General features: G+C 33.0%; 1 protein-coding gene across 3 annotated transcripts in view; it reads right to left on the bottom strand.

The window, feature by feature from the left end:
- Positions 1-876: 876 nt before the first annotated feature.
- The window catches only part of KCNJ3 (potassium inwardly rectifying channel subfamily J member 3), a 159,539-nt gene continuing 135,004 nt past the window's right edge, over positions 877-25,411 (bottom strand). For 2 of the 3 annotated variants that reach the window (XR_014829037.1, XM_084998585.1), the window contains one exon: positions 8,665-12,021. Coding sequence is in view for 2 of the 3 variants with exons in the window: in XM_084998585.1 (XP_084854711.1) it covers positions 12,016-12,021 (6 nt within the window). In the remaining variant the exon portion in view is untranslated. Of the gene's footprint in view, positions 12,022-25,411 lie in introns of all 3 variants that reach the window. The other variant, XM_003483648.5, reaches the window with a different exon arrangement.

Here is a 25,411-nt window from a genome sequence, read left to right as displayed (position 1 = left end):
CTGAACTTGTTGGTTCTTTGGGGAATCCTTAGCTTTTTCCTTTTCAGATAAGAGGAACTACATAAAATGATTTTCTCCCCCCCACCCTTGTTAGGAGTGAAATATTATACTCAGGTACAGTATCCATATCAACATTTGCAGTTAGAATATTTAAAAATTTTTTTCTCATCTATCTTGTATATTCAATCTTATTCATATTCTCCTATAAAACTTGGCAAGCTTCATAAATTCTGAGGGATGTAAACCATTTAGGGATGTAAAGTTTAATGAAAAATATATGGATTCCAATGAAATAAAAATTGTGAAGTTCATTTATCCCTTATGGATGTTGGAAGAGTGAACTTTCTAAAAAATCTATCTGATTCCACTATCCATTTAAAATTTTTAAATTTGTCATCAACATAAAAACCCAACTATTTTCTGAGGGTTATAATATCCTTTACAAATGAGTTTCTATTTACCTTTCTAATTACCTCCTATATTAATGTACTTCCCATACCCCATGACCTAGTCTTTCTGAAGTCTACTTATATTTTCAGCACACAGTATGTTTTTCAAACTCTCTGACTCAATAATGATAATGCTTCCTTTACTTTTCTTCCTTTTTCTTATCTATGTAATTTCTCCAAATCTCTGAAAATACAACCCCAGGATCCTTTACTGCAAAATACTTTCCAAGATCCTCCCATCTTCTCTAACTCCACCCCAATCCCATATCTGATATGTATTGGGTCACCTTCTTCCTCAGTGTGACCATAGTATCCTATGTGGTTAGCTTCAAAATATTCCAAACACCATCTCTAATAGTATGAAGCTCATTACCTTCTATAGCTCTAGTGTGTATCATAACACCTACAACATAGTAGGCACACAAAATTGACCAAACAAGTGTTTATTGATTTGAAGTTTTTTTAGGCGATGGGTCTCTGTGCACATTTGAATCCTGCAGTTAATTTCAAACTATAATAATACCCAGAAAGTTCACATCAATGGACAACAGGTGATACAGATTCTACACATGGTACAAATTGATTCCATCATTCTCAATAAGAGCTCCCCTGTAGAAAAAGCCTGTTTGACCATTTGTAAAGTACTAATAGGTTATTGAGGAAAAAAAAACAAATTATATAACCAATGACTAAAAAATAACTTGCAGGTTCAGAATAGATTATTGGTAGGGGAACTGGTTATTCACAGTTTCGTGCTCCAATCCAACTGTAACCAAAATTTGATTCTCATCTAAGAAGGAAACTACCCTCTTCGAGACTAACTGTACTGCATACTTCCTCAAGCAAAATTTTTGTCCTCCAACTTGCTCATCAATAATTATTTTATCTTCTTATGAGCTTAAGGTTTATGATTAATCTTTACTTTTTTTAAGAAACCATATATTCTCATCATGGTATAGATCTCAGTTTACCAAATATTTGCCACTTGATGTTTCCTTTACTGTTAAATAGTCAACCATAATGAAAAATATCTGGCATTAAAAATGGGTCTCATCTTAGTCAAAAACCCACAGCTGGAGGAGCAAGTTCCTTCATAGGTCCAAATCTAGATATTTAAAGTAAAGTTATGGATAAGGTGAAATATGAATCTCAGAAATGTAATACTTTCACATAAAAAAATTTATATACAGGGAAAGAGAGAGCCAGTGAAGCCAAATCTATACAGCATTACAAAAATACAAGTCTATAATTTAATTGTCTTATTATGTGCACAATTTTCCTTTTAATACAAATATTTTATAAAACTAAGAAGTCACTTCATCAGTGTAGAGAGGGAGGAGATAAAAGTTGATAATAAAAACAACTCATTTGGTTAGGAAGCTTTAATTAAAAAAAGAAGTTATATATCTTATAGACTTTATAAGTCTGTATGTATCATTGCAAATCCAAATCATTATAATAATGGAATACTGCGTAGAAGGCATACTATCAGCTTTCATTTACAAAAGTAAGCCTGCATCAAATGACATTTTCTGATTTTCCCTTCTCAGTCAGCCCCTGAAACATAAAACTTGATCAAAATACAAACTTCCATGAGCCCATCTAAAGTCTCTGCATGCAATTCATTGACCTTTTGGTTAAAAGACAATGGAATTTATTTCTAAAATTAATTTCTAGGTCACAAGCTTTCATATATTTTAAGAGTTTATGTGGTACATATTTTTCTATCAACAAATACTGACACCAGATTTTAGGTTATCTACCAAATTTAAATCTACCCTTGACATTGTTTTAAGACCAAAGGGTGGAATGCTAACCAAGACAAGTGTACTTGATATACAAGCTTGGATTCAGGACGCCGAAGCTATGGATGTTATTTTCAATCTATTTAATGAAACACTGTTTTGTTTTGTTTTGTTTGTTTTTTTCTCCTGTGAAGAATTGGAAAATAAAACCTGGTCAGACATTTGCTCACAGACTATAACAAAAATAGATTCCTAAGAGAATAATTAAACAATATTTTTAAAATGTGTTTCTTCAAAAGGAAGTATGTGATTAATGAAAATAAACGCCAGCCCCTATTTTTAAATATACTTATATTTGGGGAAGAAAACATTTTGTTGAAACTATATTCTGTTTACATAAAAGGGGATAAGAAATGTTAGTGAGATAGTACAGTCCCCAGAGAAACCTATATTATAATCCCTGGAAACTGTGAATGTTACCTTGGCAAAGGGGACTGGCATATGTTATTAAATTAAAGACCTTGAGATGGTGAGATTATATTAGATTATCTAGATGAACTATTGTAGTCACAACGGTCCTTAAAAGAAGAAGAGGAACGTAGAAGAGTCAAAAGTAGATGTGACTATAAAAGAAAGCCATAAACAGATGCAATTTTGTTGGCTTTGATGATGGAAGGAGAGGGAAATGAGTCAGAGAATATGGATGGCCTTTAGAAACTGAAAATGTCAATGAAACAAATTATCTTCTAGAGCCTCCAGATAGAACCACAGCCCTGGTAACATTTGATTTAACTCAGTGAGACCCATGTCCAGCTTCTATCTATAGACTGTAGGATAATAAATTTGTGTTATTTATCCTGCAAATTTGTGGTAATTTATTACAACAAGTGGTTAAGCAAGTCTTTCTTCTCAAAATGGCAGATTAAATATAAGCATTTATCTCAACTGCTTCCTGAAACTATTGAAACAAGAGTAAAGGGGTTTTAAAGACAGAGCAGAACAAAATGGTCAGGAAGGGAGACAGTAACCAAAAGAACTCTTTGCAACTCTGTTTAAAAAGCAGAATTTCCTTTGTTAAAATCAACTCAACTGGTTCTCAGAACAATGGCAGCCAGGTACCACCTCTGAAGGAAGATGATTAAATAAGTCTTAAATGTGTAATGTCATTGACCTTAAAAAAGAAGCCTAAAGATGCTAACTTTCAGCAAATAGTCCAAGCATGTCATTGAACAGTGAAGACTACAGTTGGGCTCACCTCATACAAAAGCACAAAGCCTCAATAGCCTTGTTAATTGCCTCATTAGAAAATAGATTCGATAGATGATAGATAGATAGAAGACAAAATTAAGAACATCTCCAGGATGTTAGAGAAAAGATACAAAGAGATAAATAAAAGAATATTAGAAAATCATTCCAAAAGCTCTGACATCCAAATAATGAAAATTCCAGAAAGAATGACAAAGGAAGATGGAAAGAAGTAAATAAAGAAGATAATAAAAGAAGAAAATTTTCCTGATGGACACAAATTTCCAAATTGAAAGTGCATAGCAAAATAAACTGAATGTACTTTTAGGCATAAATTTTGAAATATTAGAACACCAGGGAAGATTAGAAGGTCCTGTAAACTTTTAGAGGAGAAATCAGTTTTATACAAGGAATTAAAACTTAATGACATCAGACATCTCGATAACAACATTGGAAACTAGGCAAGAAAGGAATAATGTCTCTAAAATTCAGAAGGAAAATAATTCCCATGCTAATTCAAGCTCTTAATATTAATTATTAGGGACAAATTAATTTATTTAAAGATATCAAAGTTTCAAAAAGCTTACTACCTTTTTTTTTACCTGAGAAACTTCTAGAAAATATGCTTCATCAAAACCAAGGAGAAAACCAAGAAAGAAGAAAACAATGTTCCATGAAACGAGGTTTCTATACCAAGAAAATAGTGGGTGGAATCCCAGTGATAATGATAAAGGAAGATCCCAAGACAATAGCTATAAAGTAGATTGAATGAAATTTACATAATTAAAATCAGAATGCTTCGGCAGAGATTTCTTCAAGAAGATAGAACTGTTCCAATATATTATGTGTTTGAGGAATTAACAGGAAAGCATTTATAAATGGGAGAGACACTGTGGCTAAATTGGTGATAATTTTACATATAAAAAGCACAGCAAATATAATACTCAATGGAGAAAAGCTGAAAGCCTACCCACTAAAATCTGAAACAAGACAAGGATGCCCACTCTCACCACTGTTATTCAACATAGTACTGGAAGTCCTAGCCACAGCAATCAGACAAACAAAAGAAATAAAAGGCATTCAAATTGGAAAAGAGGTAAAATTGTCACCGTATGCAGATGACATGATACTATATATAGAAAGCCCTAAGGACTCAACCCAAAAACTACTTGAACTGATCAACAAATTCAGCAAAGTAGCAGGATATAAGATTAACATTCAGAAATCAGTCACATTTCTGTATAGTAACAATGAAATATTAGAAAAGGAATACAGAAATACAATGGCTTTTAAAATTGCACCTCAAAATAGTAAATACCTGGGAATACACTTGACTAAGGAGGTGAAAGACTTACATGCTGAGAACTATAAACATTAATCGAGAAAATTTAAGAAGATGTAAAGAAATGGAAAGATATCCCATGCTCTCGGATTGGAAAAAAATAGTAACATTAAAATAGCCATACTACCCAAAGCAATCTACAGATTCAATGCAATCCCTATCAAATTAGCCATGACATTTTTCACAGAACTAGAAAAAACAATCCAGAAATTTATATGGAACCATGAAAGACCCAGAATTGCCAAAGCAATCCTGAGGGACAAAAACCAAGCAGGAGGCTTAACTCTCTCGGACTTCAGGCAATATCGCAAAGCTACAGAAATCAAGACAGCATGGTACTGGTACCAAAACAGAGAGACCAATGGAAGAGAATAGATAACCCAGAAATAAACCCAGACACCTATGGTAAATTAATCTTCAACAAAGGAAGCAAGAATATAAAATGGGAAAAAGACAGTCTCCTCAGCAAGGGATGCTGGGAAACCTGGACAGCTGCATGTAAATCAGTGAAAGTGGAATACACCCTTACACCATGCACAAAAATAAACTCAAAATGGCTTAAAGACTTAAATGTAAGACAAGACACCATCAAACTCCTGGAAGAGAACATAGGCAAAACGTTTTCTGACATCAAACTTACAAATGTTTTCTCAGGTCAGTTTCCCAAGTCAATAGATACAAAAGCAAAAATAAACCAATGGGACCTAATCAAACTGACAAGCTTTTGCACAGCAAAGGAAACCATTAAAAAAAAAAAAAAAAAAAAAAGAAAGACAACTTACAGAATGGGAGAAAATAGTTTCAAAGAATGAAACAAACAAGGGCTTAATCTCTAAAATATATAAACAACTTATACAACTCATCAGCAAAAAAGCCAACAGCCCAATGGAAAAATGGGCAAAGACCTGAATAGACATTTCTCCAAAGAAGATATACAGATGTCCAACAAGCACATGAAAAAATGTTTAACATCCCTGATTATTAGAGAAATGCAAATCAAAACTACCATGAGGTACCACCTCAGACCAGTGAAAATGGTCATCATTAATAAGTCCACAAATAACAAATGCTGGAGGGGGTGTGGAGAAAAGGGAACCCTCTTACACTGTTGGTGGGAATGTAACTTGGTACAACCACTATGAAAACAGTATGGAGGTACCTTAGAAAACTATACATAGTACTACCATATGACCCAGCAATCCCACTCTTGGGGATATATCCAGACAAAACTTTCCTTGAAAAAGACACATGCACTGGTATGTTCATTGCAGCACTATTCATGATAGCAAAGATATGGAAACAACCTAAATGCCCATTGGCAAATGAATAGATTAAGAAGACGTGGTACAGAAACACAGTGAAAATACTACTCAGCCGTAAAAAAGAACAAAATCATGCCATTTGCAGCAACATGGATGGAACTAGAGACACTCATACTAAGTGAAGTAAGTCAGAAAGAGAAAGACAAATATCATATAATATCACTTATATCTGGAATCTAATATAGGGCACAAATGAACCTTTCCACAGAAAAGAAAATCATGGACATGTAGAACAGACTTCTGGTTGCCCTGGGGAGGAATGGGAGGGGGGTGGTTTGGGAGTTTGGGGTTAATAGATGCAAACTATTGCCTTTGGAATGGATTAGCAATACGATCCTTTTGCATAGCACTGGGAACTATATCTAGTCACTTATGATGGAGCACTTATGATGGATTATGTGAGAAAAAGGAATGTATACATGTATATTTAACTAGGTCACCTTGCTGTACAGTAGAAAATTGACAGAACAGTGTAAACCAGGTATAATGGAAAAAATAAGTCATTATAAAATTAAAAAAAGACCAAAGCACATGAGCTCAAATGCAATGGAACTTAAAACAGTGATAACAAACCTAATTAAAAATATGGAAACAATATAACAACATTGGAAATTTAGAGTAGAGTATGTGGTAGATACAGGTGTGGTGGGCAGCAAGTGTGGAAACAGACCTAGCTCTTCAACTACCACACTTGTAAATAGACAATGCCCCCAAATGGAAAATCTGTAAGAAGCAGTTGCATATCAATAGAACTATCCAGAAGGCAGGGACTTAATTTAAGTGGTGTGTGGATTTAATTAAAAACCCTCTAAACAACCTCTTTGAGAATCAGTTTCTTCAAGCGTAAAATAGGGATAATCTCTACCTTGTAGAGCTGTGTGAGTCGGCATGCATACTGACTCTCAGAGCTGGGAAAGAATAGTCAGGAGTTAAATTGGATGCTGTTCCCAGGAAACAACAAGAAGACATAATGGTCCCTACCATATTTTTTGTCCACATGAGCCACTGACGATACACAACCCAAATATTCAAAAACAGCCGTGATTACTACCAAAGTTTCAGGTCAAAAAAATTCATAATTTGGAAAACAATTCAACTGGGTCCAATGCTGCGGAACTTGGCTTTGGGGATTAATTCTCTGAGGTGCCAGAGAGCTGGATATATGACATATCATATAACTCATTTGAAATAAAATTGGAAAATATTTTTCTTTGAAACATTGACAGAAAATGTAACTGAACACTTTTTGAAAGGGTGATTTGATATTTAATCAAAATTAGAAAAAGTATATTTGTCTGCTTTACTTACTGTGGCTATGAAGGACAGTTTCAGCAAAGGGTAAGATGGTCATGAATCTTCCTCCAAGAAATGCAGTTCTCAAATAATCTGTATTATTATATTGGCAGGTTCCACATTGCTGAAGCATCTCAACAACAACAAGCCAAAATAAAAGTAAACTTCAAAGAAGGATTTGTCATGGATTGTTTTTTAGGAGTTAAGAATCTTATGATAAACCAAATCAAGTAATATGAGTAGTTAACTGTTGGAAAGTAGAAAAATGATGGGCACACTGTAAAAATTTAACCCAATCATATTTTGAAAGTTTAATACAGTTTTTATAAAACTGAACTTGTAGTATTGAATATATATGTTTATATTGTTGTAACCTAAAAAAAAAACTTGTACATTTAAATAAGAATAAAGTGCATGCCAGAGAGTGCAATTATTTTGATGCTAATTTGAATATGTACAACATAAGTCAAGCATAAATTCTGAAGTAGAGCTCATAGATGTGCTCTGTAGTCAAGCTGAACTCTCTTCTTAGGATGAAATGGTGGAAACTTTCATACAAATAGAATGTAAGCCATCTTCCCCATAATCTCACTTTTCCTCCAAAAGAAATAATCCATTATGGATCTATCCTGCTTCCGCAAGTGGCTCTTGAGTACTGAGACAACTAAATACTTTTCAGTGTATTTAACGCCATGTATTGATGAATTTAAAACAGCGTAAGAATTTTTTCAGAAATTAACAGTAAAATATCCTTGTTTTTAATTTAACATGTATATTTACAAAAGTGTATTCACATATTGCTGAGGATATTTAAATTGAAGATAAGCATTATCAAAATAATCATATTTTTTATTTACATCATTTTTATAAATAGGATGAAATAGTTTACCATGACAGGAACTATACCATGAAAATCCCATAAAAATGGACTAGTTTTCAGTTGTTAAGGTGAATTATTCAGTTCAATGAACACTCTATATTTTGCTTTCATTTAATCACCACATTGGTGGGCTAAAAATTATCTTGGCTTAAGTTAACTTTTACTTCCTTTGATTTGAGCTCTTACAAATTCCTGAAATGGAAATGCCAGAGGTTTATTTTTTATTCAGTCAATAAAATGCATAACTTTTCACCATTGGGAAAACATATCATGAACAGATTGAACAAATGTTACAGGAAATCACTTTGATATGAGGTCTCTCAGGCTGAAATAAATGAAGCTGAAATTACTTTTCTTGGAATAATCAGTGTCAAAAAAATCAGCAAAGTGAGAAGAAAAAGCAATTCTTTATTTTTATCCAAATATATCAGACTTCATAACTTCGTTGGTTTCAACAAAAACGTAGAGTCACCATATAATATACCATCCAAACCAGGACATGATAAGAGTCAAAGGAGTACTGTTAATAATTACACAGGTACAACAGCTATAAACTGGAAATCTCCTGGGTAAATCTGGACCTATGTTCAACTGACAGATAGGGCTTAAACTGCAATTACATGCAGAGATCATACCTTTCCCACACAAATGCGGGAAAGATAAAGGAATAGCATTCACTAAGAAAAATAAATTTGGCAACAGTGGTTCTTTCTCATCATTCAGGTCTCTGTTCAAATTTCACCCCTTCCCTAACCCAGTCACTTCAAAAATGATCAATTTTTATTTTATGCAGTCTTTTTCCATCATGTTACCTTGCTTTCCTTCCCTTAACTGCTATTTTCACTCTCTGAAATTGTGTCATTTTTTTGCCTCCCCTTCCCCACTCTCCTACTGATAGGTGGTATTTGAATGGGCAGCGACCCCTGCCGACTTGGTCATATCCAAATCCACAGGAGCTAAATAAAAATGCCTAGAACATAAAAGACATGCACACATTTTGTTGAGTGAATGAATAAATGTATTTGGAGAGCTTATTTTTGGTCCCATATTCTCCTTGGTGCCAAAAACAAATGAAAATGACTCTCCAAATTAAATTATGGCTCTGTTTAGTTTTAAGTGGTTGGACTAAATGATCTATGCAGTTTCTTCCACTGATAATAAATAAACTGTGTGCCCTGGACCCCCTTCTCCCTCTGCTACTATTTCATCCCCTATATCTAGCAAATAAGCAAGTTTGGGGGTAAGGGGTAGGGCAGCCAGCTCTGTTCACAGTGGATGGATACTCAAGGTTGATCATTTTGTCAGTAACAATTCCCTGGTATATATTTGCACCTGCAGAATTTGATAGAGGTAGCCAGAAGGTATTATTATAGTCAATGATAGTACTGTAGAACTGCTGATGTAATAATTTTCCAATATGAAAATCATCACAGGATTGCTGAAAGATGGGAAATGATGGGAGCCCAATCCAGCTATTAAGGATTTACATATTTATGAGGAGAAATATATTAATTTTGGACAGAATTAGATTATAATGCCCAAAGAAGTTTTATAGGAAAATCCATGATATTCTGATAAGGAACACTTGTAAATTTTCATAAAAATCTCTGCACTCCAAATTTTTATTTTGCATGTGTTCTTCTGAGGAATAATTTTGATTCTGACTAATGAGTCATAAATATCAGAACTTTGGGTTCAAATAACAGTACTGCTAAAATTATTTTGTTAGGCCAGAGATCTAGGATACAAACAGAGTATTTACCAAAACAAACAAAGGAAAAAAAAACTCACATGGGTAAAATATCTTCAAGTTATCTGATTTAAAATTCTCTCGGGTATATACAAAACATTCCTTCTGAATTGAGTGACAGGCATGGAAGGAGACAGGTTCCCCAGGTAAGGAAAAAAAGGGTTCTGCTATAACAGATGCCACAAACAAGAGAATGGCATAAAAAAAGAGACTCAATTAGATATACATATTTTACTCATAAATATTTATCATCATTTTCATTGTATTGTTTTGTCTCCTCAAGGATAAATGACTGGTTTTTAAAATAACAAAAGTTCAAGAAAAAGAGTAAAAATGTTACCAATTAACGCAGTTGAAATAGGGACCATTAATTATGAAATTTCACACAGATTACAATATATTCAATATAACTTGGCTACTGACTAATACAATGATTCAGCGTTTGTTCAGAGCTCATATTTGTAGTAGATCATATACAAAAGAGATTCCCAGACTTTAATCAGTCCAGGAAAGGACCAACTTTCAAAATAAGAAGTGTTTATTTTTCCCCAGTACTAGCAACTTTTAAAAATTATAAGAAATTTTCAGTGTATCGGTATGTTTAAAATTTACAAGTTAGATATATATGTAATTGTTATATTTTTGCAGGGCCAGAAATAGCACAGACTTGTGTGACTCCCTCATATAAAGTACAGTTGAAAACCTTTCAAGACCTTAAACAGCAGAAAACATTAAATCAGATTTTAAAATGACAAATAAGTTAAGGCTAAAATATTTGGTATTAATAATTAATCCAGAAGCCATCCTAGCCTAATAAAGCAAACATGCACAAAAACTACAACTTTGAACAAAACATCACAATTTTATCAGATAAATATGTATGTACGTGTATGTGTGTGTATATATTATGTATATATGTGTGTGTATGTATACATAATTTTGTACATGGTTTTATGTATACACACACACACACATATATATGTTTATCACCCTGAAAGCTATCAACTCATGTTTGGCTTAATACGTATATTAGAAATGTTGTGGAGAGTACCACCCCTTTAAATATATATATGTATATATATATATATATACATTTTTTTAGAATATACAATATAAATATACCATATATAAATCATGCCATAAAACTAAATGCAAAATTTGCACATTATTGCATGCTTGATGTGATAATACATGCCCGTTAATAAGAACTTCCTTATGACGTTCTCCCTTCACAACTTTTGCTTTCTTCACAGGAGCAATACTTGAAAAGGAAGGTTCTCAAATATGCATATATGACTGGGGTAGGGGGAAATGTACCTTTCATATTTCTTAGAGGGGATTATCTCATCAGCCAAATATTGGACTATTACTAAATCAAACAGTAAATAATGTCTGGAGGGGTGTTTCGTTATGTGAATCTATCAGAGTTCATTTTTCTTAATTTTGCTGGAAGATTCCCTTCCATCCTGGTTGCTCCTCCCGCCATTTTTTGAAGCTTTGGTGGCAAATCAGCCACTGACTGGCTCATGGGATCAGACAACATTTTGGTGGTTTTAGATACCAGTTTTTCCTCTGAGTTGCCAGGTACTGAACTTATTCGCTGAAGTTTCATGGGCAAATCTCCCAAGCTGTAGGCTTTTTCAGAAGTTGTAGAACTCATTCTTAAGAGTTTTTTGGGAAAGTCTTCTCTTCCAGTAATTTTCTGCAGCTTAGATGGAAGTTTGGTACTAATGTCGTCAAGTCCATCTAAGCACTCCACAGAATTATGTCTCTCTTTGCTGTTAGTTATGGCTGGTGCTATTAATGGGGATGACATAAGAAGCATTTCCTCCTGTTCTTTCACACTGTAAGGGGGGGTGGGGACTTCAAAGGTTGCATGGAACTGGGAGTAATCAACTTTAAAGAATCCTTCTTCTAAGGAAATCACAGGAAAAAAACGATGACCCCAAAGAACTTCATCCTCAGTGTATGACGTTCGAGCTTGACAAGTCATCCCTAAAAGCAAAAAGAAAATCCTTGATAAATTATGCATAGTAGAAGCACGTGTTAAGGCAGTTTGAACTAAAGAATTCATTTTGCTTTCTTATTTAAGCTTTGGACTGTTTATCTGAGTAGGCTAAGAGAATATGTTAAAATTCTATATGTGACATGTTAATAGCTTTAATACTTATACTTTCTTCCAACAGAAAATGAAGGATACTTTTATTGCTCACTTTGAAGGATAATACACCGAAGTATAACTCATTACCTATTATCCATAAACTAGAAGTAAAAATGGCATAGAACAACATCATAACTTATGTCTCTTTTACAAGGAGATAAGTGGGAAATCACCGTCATTTTTCATGATTCAAGAAGCAATGTGATATATGAAACAAACAAATCTGACTTTGAATCCAAACTTTGCCTCTCTGTAAAGTTAAGATGGGTACTTAACTGAGTATCACTTTTCTCTTCTGTAGCATAAAGCAGAAAAAGCAACATCTGTCTCACAGGACTGCTGTGAGCATGAAATGGAATTACTTGTTCAGAAATGTAAAACATTCCATATATTGTCTAAATGAGAACCAAGACAACCATCCCAAGTATTTGCTGAATGAAAAGGTGAAAATGTTTCTATGTAAATGAGAAAAGGTGAAAATATTTCTATATTTTCTATGGAAAGTAATTATAGTGATTCCCTTCTTCTGGACCTTTAAGGCCAGAATGAATTTTGCTTAAGTTTTAGAAACAGATATACTAAATCAGTCACCTAGGGCCACTCTAATGTCACAAGTTCTATTCCCTCTGTGCAAATCTCTGAAATGGGGTGCTGGGTAGAAAAGGTAAAATGTTGCAATTTACATATTATGTTGCTTGGATATCATTTACCTTATGCTACTCTGATTATTCAATTGCATTCTCATCAATAAGATATTAAGACTGAGTTACTGTTCAACCAGTCGACCTCTGAATATTCATTGTGTGAAGATTGGATAATATATGAATAAATGAATAAATTAAAACCATGTATTAAATTTCAGTTTTGTAATAGTAAAAAGGTACAATTTTCTGTAAGTTTAAAAATTCATTACTGCCCTCAACCTTTACTCTTAGTTTTTTTTTTTTTTTTTTTTTTTTTTAGAAATACATACCAGTAAGTTTGATGTCAAACTTTGGAAATTTTGTAATACAAATCATTGAACACAGTGTGTCGGGGAAATTTTACAGTTAATAGGAGTCATCATGGATTCTTTTAAGTAAATCATGACAAAGAAATACCACTTCCTTTCTTTTTTTTTTTTTTTTTTTTTTTTTTTGTCTTTTCTAGGGCCGCTCCCTCGGCATGTGGAGTTCCCAGGCTAGGGGTCGACCTGGAGCTGTAGCCACCAGCCTACACTAGAGCCACAGCTACGCGGGATCCCAGCCGTGTCTTTGACCTACACCAAGCTCACAGCAACACCAGATCGTTAACCCACTGAGCAAGGCCAGGAATCGAACCCGCAACCTCATGGTTCCTATTTGGATTCGTTAACCACTGCGCCACGACGGGAACTCCTTTACTCTTAGTTTTCTACTAAAGGTTATTAAAATGGAAAATAATAGATGAATTTTAAAAATGTATCTCTTCAATAGTTAACTATAATTTAAACAAGTAATGACAGTGTTTCTTTTTTCATGTCTATTCACCCTTTGTTACTTTATAAATAATTTCTATGTGTTTAAATCTAGAATAGCTTGGATTAGGAGTTGCTCTTTTTTTCCCCCTATTAAGCACACATGCAATATACAGAGAATTAGGATAAAATGCATAATTCAAAAGCCATATTGAAGATAAATCCTCCTTCAAATCCTTCCTTACTTTATAATTATTACCAGTTATATATGACCATGGAATAAGTTGTTATGACACATATGTTGCCTTTTTGCAGACAGTTTTTAAAGAAACTTATGTAGAAAACAAATGCCCATCTTGGATACTACGTCAGGTGCTCTCTCCCTCCATGTTATATCTAATTATCAGTATCATCCTGATGAGAACATATTCTTATGTCTATTTTAAAGATAAGGAATATAATGCTCAGAAAGATTAAATCTCTTGCCCTTCCTTGCATAAGGATCTAGGAAGCTGTAGAGATAAGATGTTAGGAGTATTCTAACTTCTGTTTTTGTTGTTGTTGTTACTTTGCCATGATATCTCTATTATTTTAGTAGGGAGCCTGATTCTAAACAACCTAGCAATGTCATAGTGGAAATCTGACAATGATCCAATAATCATTCTTCATAATCATCATCATATCAGGAATAGCCCCCAGAAATATTTATATGCGAAGTAACAAAAGTAGTTTAAAAATTGATTTGTACATTTTATAGACATGCATACAGTAAGCAGCATTTCATATTTTCAAATAGATTTCTAGCCTCTGACTAAATATTTCATGAGAAAAAAATTATAGATCATCACTTATTCAGAAAAGATAAAAATGTATTTTCTGATATATTTACTTGTTTTTATTTTGAGATGTTTAAATATTGTATAAGCTACCTAGAATAAAGAACAAATAGTTATGTTCTTCTTCACGGGTATATAAAATAATAAGTAACCTTTATTTGTTTCATAAAAAATTACCCTTTAACTTCTCTCCAAGAACAATCACTTTCATGAATTCTTCATGTATCTTTCCAGGCTAGGGTATTAATTCAAATTTAAGAAAAAGGATTAGAAACAGATACTTACTGTTAAGTGATAGTACTTCCCTTAAAACCCTATTTTAATTTTAAAAACTCACACCATTGAAAATGAATGATAGCCGAGATTGTCTGATGTAAGGGCACATAGTTAATATAACTCCATATTTACTTTGGTAACTTAGACTTGTGGGTTTGTCCTTTAATCCCTATAAATGCATGTATATATTATGTGTTGAAGTAAATTCAAATCATGAATTTGTTCAATTATTTCTAATAATAATAGAGTACATAATGAAAAAACATTCGACACCCATCATCATCTTAGCCCATATTTAGTGAATTTTTTCTTTACATTAGGAAAGGACCATGAAATTAAAAGTCAAAATTCTGTCCTTGTTTTACGTCATTATAATTTATCAGTGATCCCTAATGCCTAACCAGAGTTGTTTCCTACATAGTTATCAGAAGCCATGGAGGAAAAACTAGAGAAACTTAAATGGAAGAAAAAAAATGGGGGACATAAAATCTTGTAAAATTTTTACTTTCAGGAAACTGGACATTAATACTTACAGTGTTATGACATTTACAATGGCAACAGGTATTTCAAATGCTTGTTCATGTAAAAATATCTAAAATTTACTAAAATGCCAGTGGATGATTCTGATCAAAAAGGAAGGTGGGGATTTTATTCTACTGTATGAAATTGACTTTACTTCTTTCCATAGCAAATTAATACTGGTGAACCAACATCCTTATATAATTGAAAAATATATAACTTTGGCTCCCAATCGTATTACTAAACAGCTTGATTACTAAAACAAAATTACTTAAAGCTCTCTGAGCCTTAGTTTATTCTTCTATGTGGTAGAGATAACGATATCCTCTGGCAAAGCTGTTGAGAGATTGAGATAAGTAAAGTGAACACAACAGCGCTTAGTATTAGGCAATGCTCAACCATAACTACTTTTTTAAAAAAATCATTCTGTGGGTGATCACTTGCATTTCCTGTTTTTCCTGGAAATTAGTGACAATGAATTAATATCAGTGGAGAATTTTAGCATATTAGTAACAAAGAAAAACTTAAATTGCTAGGTATCAGACAGCAATTTCTTTTGAAATTGTCAATTAAACATTCAAAATATGGAGTTCCCATTGTGGCTCAGTGGAAACGAATCTGACTAGTATCCGTGAGGATGCAGGTTTGATCCCTGGCCTAACTCAGTGGGTTAGGGATCTGGCATTTCTGTGAGCTGTGGTATAGGTCACAGACACAGCTCAGATTCACCGTTGCTGTGGCTGTGGTATAGGCTGGTGGCTACAGCTCTAATTTGACCCCTAGCCTGGGAACCTCCATATGACACAGGCATGGCCCTAAAAAGACCAAAAAAAAAAAAAAATATTCAAAATATTTAAAAATATAGAAAAGAATACATTATGCATCTTCCCAAGTTTTAGGGTTTCTCAACATTTTTCATGTAATTAGAATAGCAGGGGGGACTAAGGGTGGAAACTTGGGGTATATTAAAAAGGCCCCTCCAAGGTGAGTGACTATAGTCCATTATACTGCTTTGATAATGTTGTGGAGAACATTTGCCAGCACTTTAACCTTGGTTTGTTCTGCTGCTTCTCCTTTTACACTTTCATTAAAAGTAAGTACAAAGATATCAGACATTTCCAATTTAACAACATCATTGTTTCAAAATCAGGTTTCACCTCAAAATATTAATGTTTAATCAACATATGCACAATGATCTGGAAACATTATAAACCGGACAACAGGAAAATGTCTATGATGGTCAATCTGCGGTTTAGATAATGTGCTAAGATGTAATTGAGAAAATATTTCATTTCACAAAAGTTATCCCAAAACGGTGCTGAAAAAGTAAAATGTATATTTTAATTGAGAAGATTTAAAGTAAATATAATTGTTTTCTAAGAACATCTATCATAGTATTCGTCCTTCTAAAATGCTTTATCTTATGATATTTCTGACTCTAAGCAAATTATTTAAAAATAATCCATGCTTAGATTCATAATTGCAAATACCATATGAATCAACATAAATGCAGGTAAAAGATACCATAGGACTGCACTTCTTAATTGGCAATGCGACTGTTTGCATGTTTTAACCAGATTCCAGACTTGAACAAATGCGATGAAAATCAACACGAGCTCATCTCTGTGGAAACTGGCAAAGCAACAGATGCTGCTTTAACTGAAAATAGCTGGGGCTTTTATCCTTAGATGAAAAACATTTTGTGAAAAAACGATTTATTCTGTGCACTGATTCGTGGACAAGCAGACTATATATTGTTGTTTAATCTAATTTATTCCAGAGTTAGTGTTTCAGTTTAAAATGATAGAGGCAATGTAGTCTAATCTCTTTATTTTTTTTTCTCTTTCCTGATTTTGCCTTTACACCTTGAGTTCATCATCTTAACTAAATTGAACATTCATTTATGTAAGTCTGAAAGCTTTCTAAGTGAAAAAGGTGAAGTGAGGTATTGGACAAGTCCTTAATTAAACTAACTCTAAGAATATTCTCTACCATTTCTTCTGGTCAAAGATGGTTCAAATGCCACCTACAGGAGGTGAGTACAAGATGGTTAAACACAGTGTAACTATAGGCAATGGAATGTCTAGATGCTATGACACATAAAATGTGAAACAATAACTTTTGCACAGTGGAGGCTTTACCTAAGCTTCAAAATAGAAGTTGCTGGTGGGACGGGGTGGGTGGAGAATTCTCCAATAATAATGGCTGTAGCTGTATGTTTTTATCATGTGTGCATTAAACAAAAAGATAAAAGCATATTTCCTTCAAATAAGCCATCATAATAATAGTAATAATAATATGTAACATCGCTATAGGGCTTACTATGTGTGAAATAACTTTCTACATACTTTTTAGAATTTCCACAACAGCTCTTTGAAGAACTTGTGTGAACCTCAGCTCCACCACTAATGAACATATGATCTTCAAAAAAAATTCCAAGTCTCATTAATCATCAATTTTATCATCTGTAAAATTAAGGCCCATCCTACTGATTTTATTTGGATATTGTGAGAATAAAATAAAATTAAGTAATATATGTAACTGATGATTTAAACATATATAATGATTTAAAGATGTAAGTAATTAAGTAATACACACAATTAATGGTACATAAGGAATTATTTTAAAATATAAATAGTTGCTTTTACTATAAACATTGGTCGTTTTCATCCAAATGTCCTAAATAGAGGCTATATAACTACTCTACAACTTTTATTTACACACACACACACACACACACAACTGCAATATGTAGTCAAATAATATACTTTTTTCTTTATTAAATCCACCCTCTTTATCTATTTTTTCATTTAAATTGGCAGTGGTTTTTATAACTGAATTGACTAATAGATTAGCATGCAGAGCATGTGCTATATCACAAAGTAATTTCCTAGTCTGCCCTATGCACTGCTTCAAGGATTAATGAATAAGGTCTGTAGCTGTCTTCTCTAAAGTGCCTCCAAAATTTTACCCATCCTCCAAAATGTAATAACTATAAGGCTCACTTGGCATTCTCTGCACGCTTTCTATTGTTTTGCACTGAGCTGAACCCAAATTTAAATGATAAACTTTGGAGGAAACATAAGATATTTTTTATCTTATTTATAAAACATAAAGACACTGTGTACACTGCTGTTCAATAATACTAAGGTCACAGAATAAGGCTCTTCTGAGATATAGGTTGCAAAGCTACTAAGAATACAGAAATGGCTTCTAGAAACTGCAGTTTTCAAATAAATGGAATCTCTTTAAAGCTCAACATATTTTGCTCAGACAGACTTTTAGTGAGGAGTAGAAGTTTCTGGCACACATTCAACTCAATATTATCCTCTATTATTTACAAGCACTTGGTCCTACAATGTGTTCTCAGACATCAGTTTGCTATTATTGCCTAAGCTAGGTCAAAGAAGTCTAAAAAAAATTTAAAATAAAAACAAGAAGAAAAATCCAATTATACTTGTTAGAAAATAAAATGTCAATAAGAAATTTAGCAATGAAGATTTCAAATGTATTACTCTAGATTTCTAAGTTCTCAGAAGAACAGAAGAAAGGAAAATAGATCTTTTAACTATGACCAATAGAAAAAAAATATTAGATTCCAAGAAAGAAATATATGTGCGGGTGCTGAGGGTCAATGGCAGATGGTAAATATGACAGAGAATTCATTATCAAACTGCTGAAAAAATATTTGTAAGAATCAGAGTGATAATATTAAGCAAAAGAACATGGACTTTGAATATAAATGACATTGCTGCTGTTTTAACTATGCATTAGTAGCAAAACCTTGGGCATATCATTTCAATGATCTGAATCCTGATTGTGCTAAAAATATAGATAATAATAAGGGATAATGATATATAATTAATAAGGTTATTGCGATTATAAATAATATATTTAATGGGTCTAGCATATTATCTGATAAAAATAAAGGTTCACTAACTGGTACCTATTATCAATTATTATTATTGGGGTTCCAACTAGTTACAAGGTCATTTTAGATATATTTCAATTCTTTAGTCATCATTTCTTAGAATCAACTCAAAGCAAATGAAATAATTATCACCTTGTTATTTTCTATTAATTTGATGTAGAGTATGTTGTCTATATTCATCTGGAGTATAAAGAAAGGTCTATAATTACACACATTATGAACTAATTCAAGACTATCATTATCAACTTGGTCTGCCCTGCATAAATGTGACTAACTTTACAATAGCAACTATTTCCCTCAAAATACAATTAAATTCTCCACTTTGTTGACAGGGCACTATCTTCAGATTTCTACTCTCACTGCATATACAGGCACTGCACAATTTGTCCAATGCACTCTCAAATGATTATCATTTCCTTAACATAACTGTGGAAATGTTCCATTCCTTTTTTTTTTTTTTTTGTCTTTTTAGGGCCACACTCCTGGCATATGGAGGTTCCCAGACTAGGGGTCTAATCAGAACTGTAGCTGCTGGCCTACACCACAGCCACAGCAATACCAGATCCAGGCAAGGCCAGATCTTTATTTAACCCACTGAGCAAGGCCATCCTCATGGCTACTAGTCGGGTTTCTTTAACTGCTGAGCCACGATGAGAACTCCTGGAAATATTCCACTCTTAATACATCTTTTCCAGGAAAACTTCATGGTACTTATTAAAATGTGGTTTCTTTCATTGACAATTATCAAATCAAAACAAAGCTTCCTAAATCCATTCATGCTATTGTTTTCTCCTATTAATACATGATTTTTAGCTTCTAAAATGTCTTAATGGTATAGGTATAATGTAGCCTAAGTACTGTTGGAAAATAACCTATGTTATGAGACTGACATCAGAAAAGATATTTTTCAGAGGGAACATGTGATATATTTCTAGCTTAAAAGAAAACAGAACATCTTTCAGATAATGCTGGAATTTATTTTGGCAAACATTATCCCTAGTTTTGGGGAAGAAAACCTTTTGAAATATTGTCTGAAGCAATAACACATGTCATCTTTTAAAAAAATGCTACATACAAATTACAATAATTCAATGCTTATACTAATCCTGGTTTTAAAAGATATTCCTAAAACTTTGCTTTAATATGTCATTAATAATCACTTGGTATGGTATACAGACTGAAGTGTTTGTGTCCCCTTAAAATTCACAGGTTGAAATTCTAACCCCTAATGTGAAAATATTAGGAGGTAGGGCCTAGTAACTTCTGAATTATGTGATATTAAAACAAAATAAATAAAACTTAAACAAGAAATGAAAAATAAACCCCATACTCACTAGCATATCTTCCTAGTTCCTTAAAAATATAGCTATAAGTTACCACTGTAGTTTTAACTCTTTAAAAACCTTAACAACAATAACAACACAGAATAAAAAAATATATGCCAGATCCTAAGTGTTATCTACATATATTATCATGTAATTCTCCCCACCAGTCTATAAAGTATGTACTATTCTTTTTTTACATGACAGATAATAATATTGAGGTATCAGGACGAGAAGTAGTTTGTCCAATGATACATAACAAAGGATGGCTGTGGTCAAGATATAAACTCAAACCCTCCAAATCCAGAGTCAGTTGTTTTAACCTCTGTGCTATTCTGCTCCAATTTGCTTAAATGGATGACTTTTTTTTACTTTAGTGACTATTGCTTTCAATATATATTACTTGGTTCATGCTATTTCAACTGCTTGAAATGTCCTTTTCCTTTTCTCTACTGGTGACATAATTCCTCATATTCAAAGCTCAGAATATCGTCAATTCTAGGAAATCTTTCCTGGTTTTTCTATTTTAATTTATTGTCTTTTAAATGAGTCATTGTCACACCCACATTCATGGGCACACATACCCACATTCCTTGGCCACCCAGTATTCTAAATATCTCAATGACATATTTAATTGACTTTTAACCAGAAATAACACTTAACATTTATTAACTTATCAAACATCTTCTTTCTGCCACTCACTCTTCTGGGTGCTGAATTACAAGATGCTATGGCAATGGAGTGAAATTTCCATCCTCTCAACTTCCATGTTTAAACCTCTCCTTGAAAAATGAGTAGTAGTTTGCCATATAGTCCATATACCCCATGTGAGAAAAACATAGTCTAGGGTGGGGAAAGGTGTGTGCACACATTCTGTTGTGTAAGGGTACAATCCAAATTTAGGATACAGTTCCTGTTTGTTCATTTAGTATGGTTACATACAAATATCATATTAGAATAAGATCCTTAAGAGAACTCTTATTCCCTTGCCATTGCTGGTATCCAAGGTAAAACACTGTACCAGTATTGAGGAGAGACAGTAGAAGGAATGGAGGAAGAGGATGAATGGGAAGGTTAAAATAGCAGTGGAGGAGAAATCAACTTTTTGAATGAATCAGAGCTCCTATACCCATTAGTAATTTATTCATCACCAGTAGAGACTGTCACCAACATAAAAGGAAAGGATATAATTATAAATGAAATAGATATCTATAATATGTCAACCTTGACTATTTTCTGTTTTTAAGGTGATGATCTATTAATTAATTGAACTCATGAATTCAAAAATTTATTTTGAAACATTATACTGAGAGCTTTTTATTTTGTTCAGTAAAGTGAGGGAAAAACATTAAATACATATAATCACTGTATAGAATATGAATATTAAATACATATAATCACTGTACAGAATATGAATAATCCTTGCACAAAGAACCAAGAGACATTTGCTAATAAATCACATTCAATGATACCTAGTCAGTTTTTTCCTTACACTTTTGTGAAATTAAACACTAACAGATATACATCTAGATACATTTACTAGAGAGGTTGAATCTGTCTGCATTTATTTGGATTTACTAATAAACTGCATGATAATTAAATTACTTGAATATTTTTATATACTTGAATATCTGACCTATAGTTAAATCTAAAGTTTTGAGGAAACTATTCTTTATGTAATTATAAACAATCATCTTATAAAATGGAAATCCATTTTTACCTGATAATTTAAAACCTATTTTCCCCTTAATTTATGAGGCTGGTTTTTATATAGGTTACCACCTTTTTTTCAATCACAAACCATAGACATTTTTAACATCTTTTTTGGCATATATTCAAATATATTTTATTTGTTTGCAAGCTTAGAATAGAGCCTAAATAAATATTTGCAGTTTAGCAGTTGTTTTGGTTCTATGCTTTGCAGTAAAAGGTCAGGGAATTTTGCTGTTAATTTTGCTGTTATGTTATTTACAGAGTTTAAATAAAAAATAAAGTCCCTGTAATTGTATGAGTGTTACTCCAGAGGGCCTTTTATTTTAGGTGTGAAAATGCCACATCATAATAATAATCACAAATATATGATATTTTAGCCCATGTATTTTAAAGGAAAATGAATAATTGATTTGAACATGTATATAGAACTCTTCTGAAAGATTTATTTTCTGCTATGATATAAACAGGTATTTAAAAGTCAAGCTATTAAAAGTTTTCCTAAACAACAAGGTTTCTCATCTCCTCAGAGAGTACTTTATTTGAATAAAAAAAAGAAACAAAGTAAAAACTCAAAGATAGAAAAATGCTGAGGCAAATAGCACATGAGATACAAATAGTAACTTCCTTAAAATTGACATTTTCAGAAAGAAAATGATAACCAAACTCTGTCAGTTTATGCTAAAATATAGCTCAACACTAAGTTAGCCTAGATTTCCGCCCCCAGGTTTTAAGTTTGAAAAATGACCTAGCTAGAGCATTCTATTAATGTAGGGAGTCAAGATCTAGAGGTAAAATTCTCAACTAGCCTGGTGACCTTGCGGGGAAATTTTATCATATACATCTTTGCAGAAAATTTTGACATTTGTGACCAGAATTATTTATATCATATAAGTGATGCTGATATATAATATATAAAACTGCCTAATATTCAATGGCTTGTTAACATTACAAAAGAGTATAAACAAGTTATAAATAAAAAATGGAAAGAGAAAGGTAAAAAAGATAAGTGAACTAATCCACTTGGAACGCTAGGACTCAAGCTCCCTGGCCAGATATCCACTTTGAAATCATTAGAATTAATGACTGGTACAGAAGTTTATTTTATGACATATCCACAGGTATAAATTTTTCTATCAGTCATAATCAGAATATACATTCTTATATATCCTACCAATATTAATAGACTTGGAACTACAGATGTTTATTCTTAGATATAACACTCTTTGAACAAAAGACAAAAATGAGGATTAGACAAGATCAGGCACGTTCTGGGTGGTATGGCCATAGAACTGGAAGTCCTAGCCACAGGAATAAGAAAAACAAAAAAATAAAAGCTATCCATAGTGGAAGAGAAGAGGTAAAATTGTCACTCTACGCAGATGACATGATACTACACATAGAAAAACCTAAGGACTCCACACAAAAACTACTCAAACTGATCAACAAATTCAGCAAAGTAACAGGATACAAGATTAACATTCAAAAATCAGTCATACTTCTTATACTAACAATGAAATATTAGAAAAGGAATACAAAAAATATCATACCTCTTAAAATCGTAGCCCAAAAAATTAAATACATAGGAATAAACCTGACCAAGGAGGTGAAAGACTTATATTCTGAGAACTATAAAATGTTAATCAAGGAAATTAAAGATGATTCAAAGAAATGGGAAGATACTCCATGCTCCTGGATTGGAAGAATTAATATCATTAAAATGGCCATACTACCCAAAGCAATCTACAGATTCAATGCAATCCCTATCAAATTAGCCATGACATTTTTCATAGAACTACAAAAAACAATCCAGAAATTTATATGGAACCACGAAAGACCCAGAATTGCCAAAGCAATGCCAAGGAACAAAAACCAAGCAGGAGGTTTAACTCTCCAAGACTTCAGACAATACTACAAGCTACAGAAATCAAGACAGTGTGGTAGTGGTACCAAAACAGACAGAACAATCAATGGAATAGAATAGAGAACCCAGAAATAAACCCAGACACCTATGGTAAATTAATCTTCAACAAAGGAAGCAAGAACATAAAATGTGAAAAGAAAGTCTTTTCAGCAAGTGGTGCTGGGAAAACTATACGGCTGCATGTAAATCAGTGAAAATGGAATACACCCTCACACCATGCACAAAAATAAACTCAAAATGGCTGAAAGACTTAAATATAACAGAAGACACCATCAAACTCCTGGAAGAGAACATAGGCAAAACGTTCTGACATCAACCTTACAAATGTTTTCTCAGGTCAGTTGCCCAAGGCAACAGATATAAAAGCAAAAATGAACCAATGGGACCTAATCAAACTGACAAGCTTTTGCACAGCAAAGGAAACCATAAAAAAAAAAAAAAAAAAAAAAAAAAAAAAGACAACTTACAGAATGGGAGAAAATAGTTTCAAAGGATGAAACAAACAAGGGCTTAATCTCTAAAATATATGAACAACTCATACAACTCATAACAAAAAAAACCCCAAAAACCCAAATGAAAAAATGGGCTGAAGACCTGAACAGACATTTCTCCAAAGAAGACATACAGATAGCCAAAAGACACATGAAAAAAATGCTCAACATCTCTAATTATTAGAGAAATGCAAATCAAAACTACTAGGAGGTACCACCTTACACCAGTCAGAATGACCATCATTAGTAAATCTACAAATAAGTGCTGCAGAGGGTATGGAGAAAAGGGAAAACTCCTATGCTGTTGGTGGGAATGTAAACTGGTATTACCACTATGGAAAACAGTATGAAGGTACCTTAGAAAACTATACATAGAACTACCATATGACCCAGCAATCCCACTCTTGGGGATATATCCAGACAAAACTTTCCTTGAAAAAGATGCATGCACCGGCATGTTCACTGAAGCACTATCCAAAATAACCAAGACATGGAAACAACCTAAATGTCCACTGGCAGATGACTGGATTAAGAAGATGTATACACACACATAATGGAATACTACTCAGTCATAAAAAAGAACAAAATCATGCCATTTGCAGCAGCATGGATGGAACTAGAGACATTCATACTAAGTGAAGTAAGTCAGAAAGAAAAAGACAAATACCATATATCACTTATATCTGGAATCTAATCGATGGCCCATATGAACCTATCTATAGAACAGAAACAAACTCATGGATTTAGAAAAAAGACTTGTGGTTGCCAAAGGGGAGAGTG

This window comes from Sus scrofa, chromosome 15 (genome assembly GCF_054392235.1).
Source record: "Sus scrofa isolate SSC_HxYL_T2T_F1_AM1 chromosome 15, Sscrofa_HxYL_maternal_Yorkshire_Landrace_v2.0, whole genome shotgun sequence".
In the NCBI taxonomy this organism is placed as follows: domain Eukaryota; kingdom Metazoa; phylum Chordata; class Mammalia; order Artiodactyla; family Suidae; genus Sus; species Sus scrofa.
This window is presented reverse-complemented; position numbering and strand designations above follow the sequence as displayed.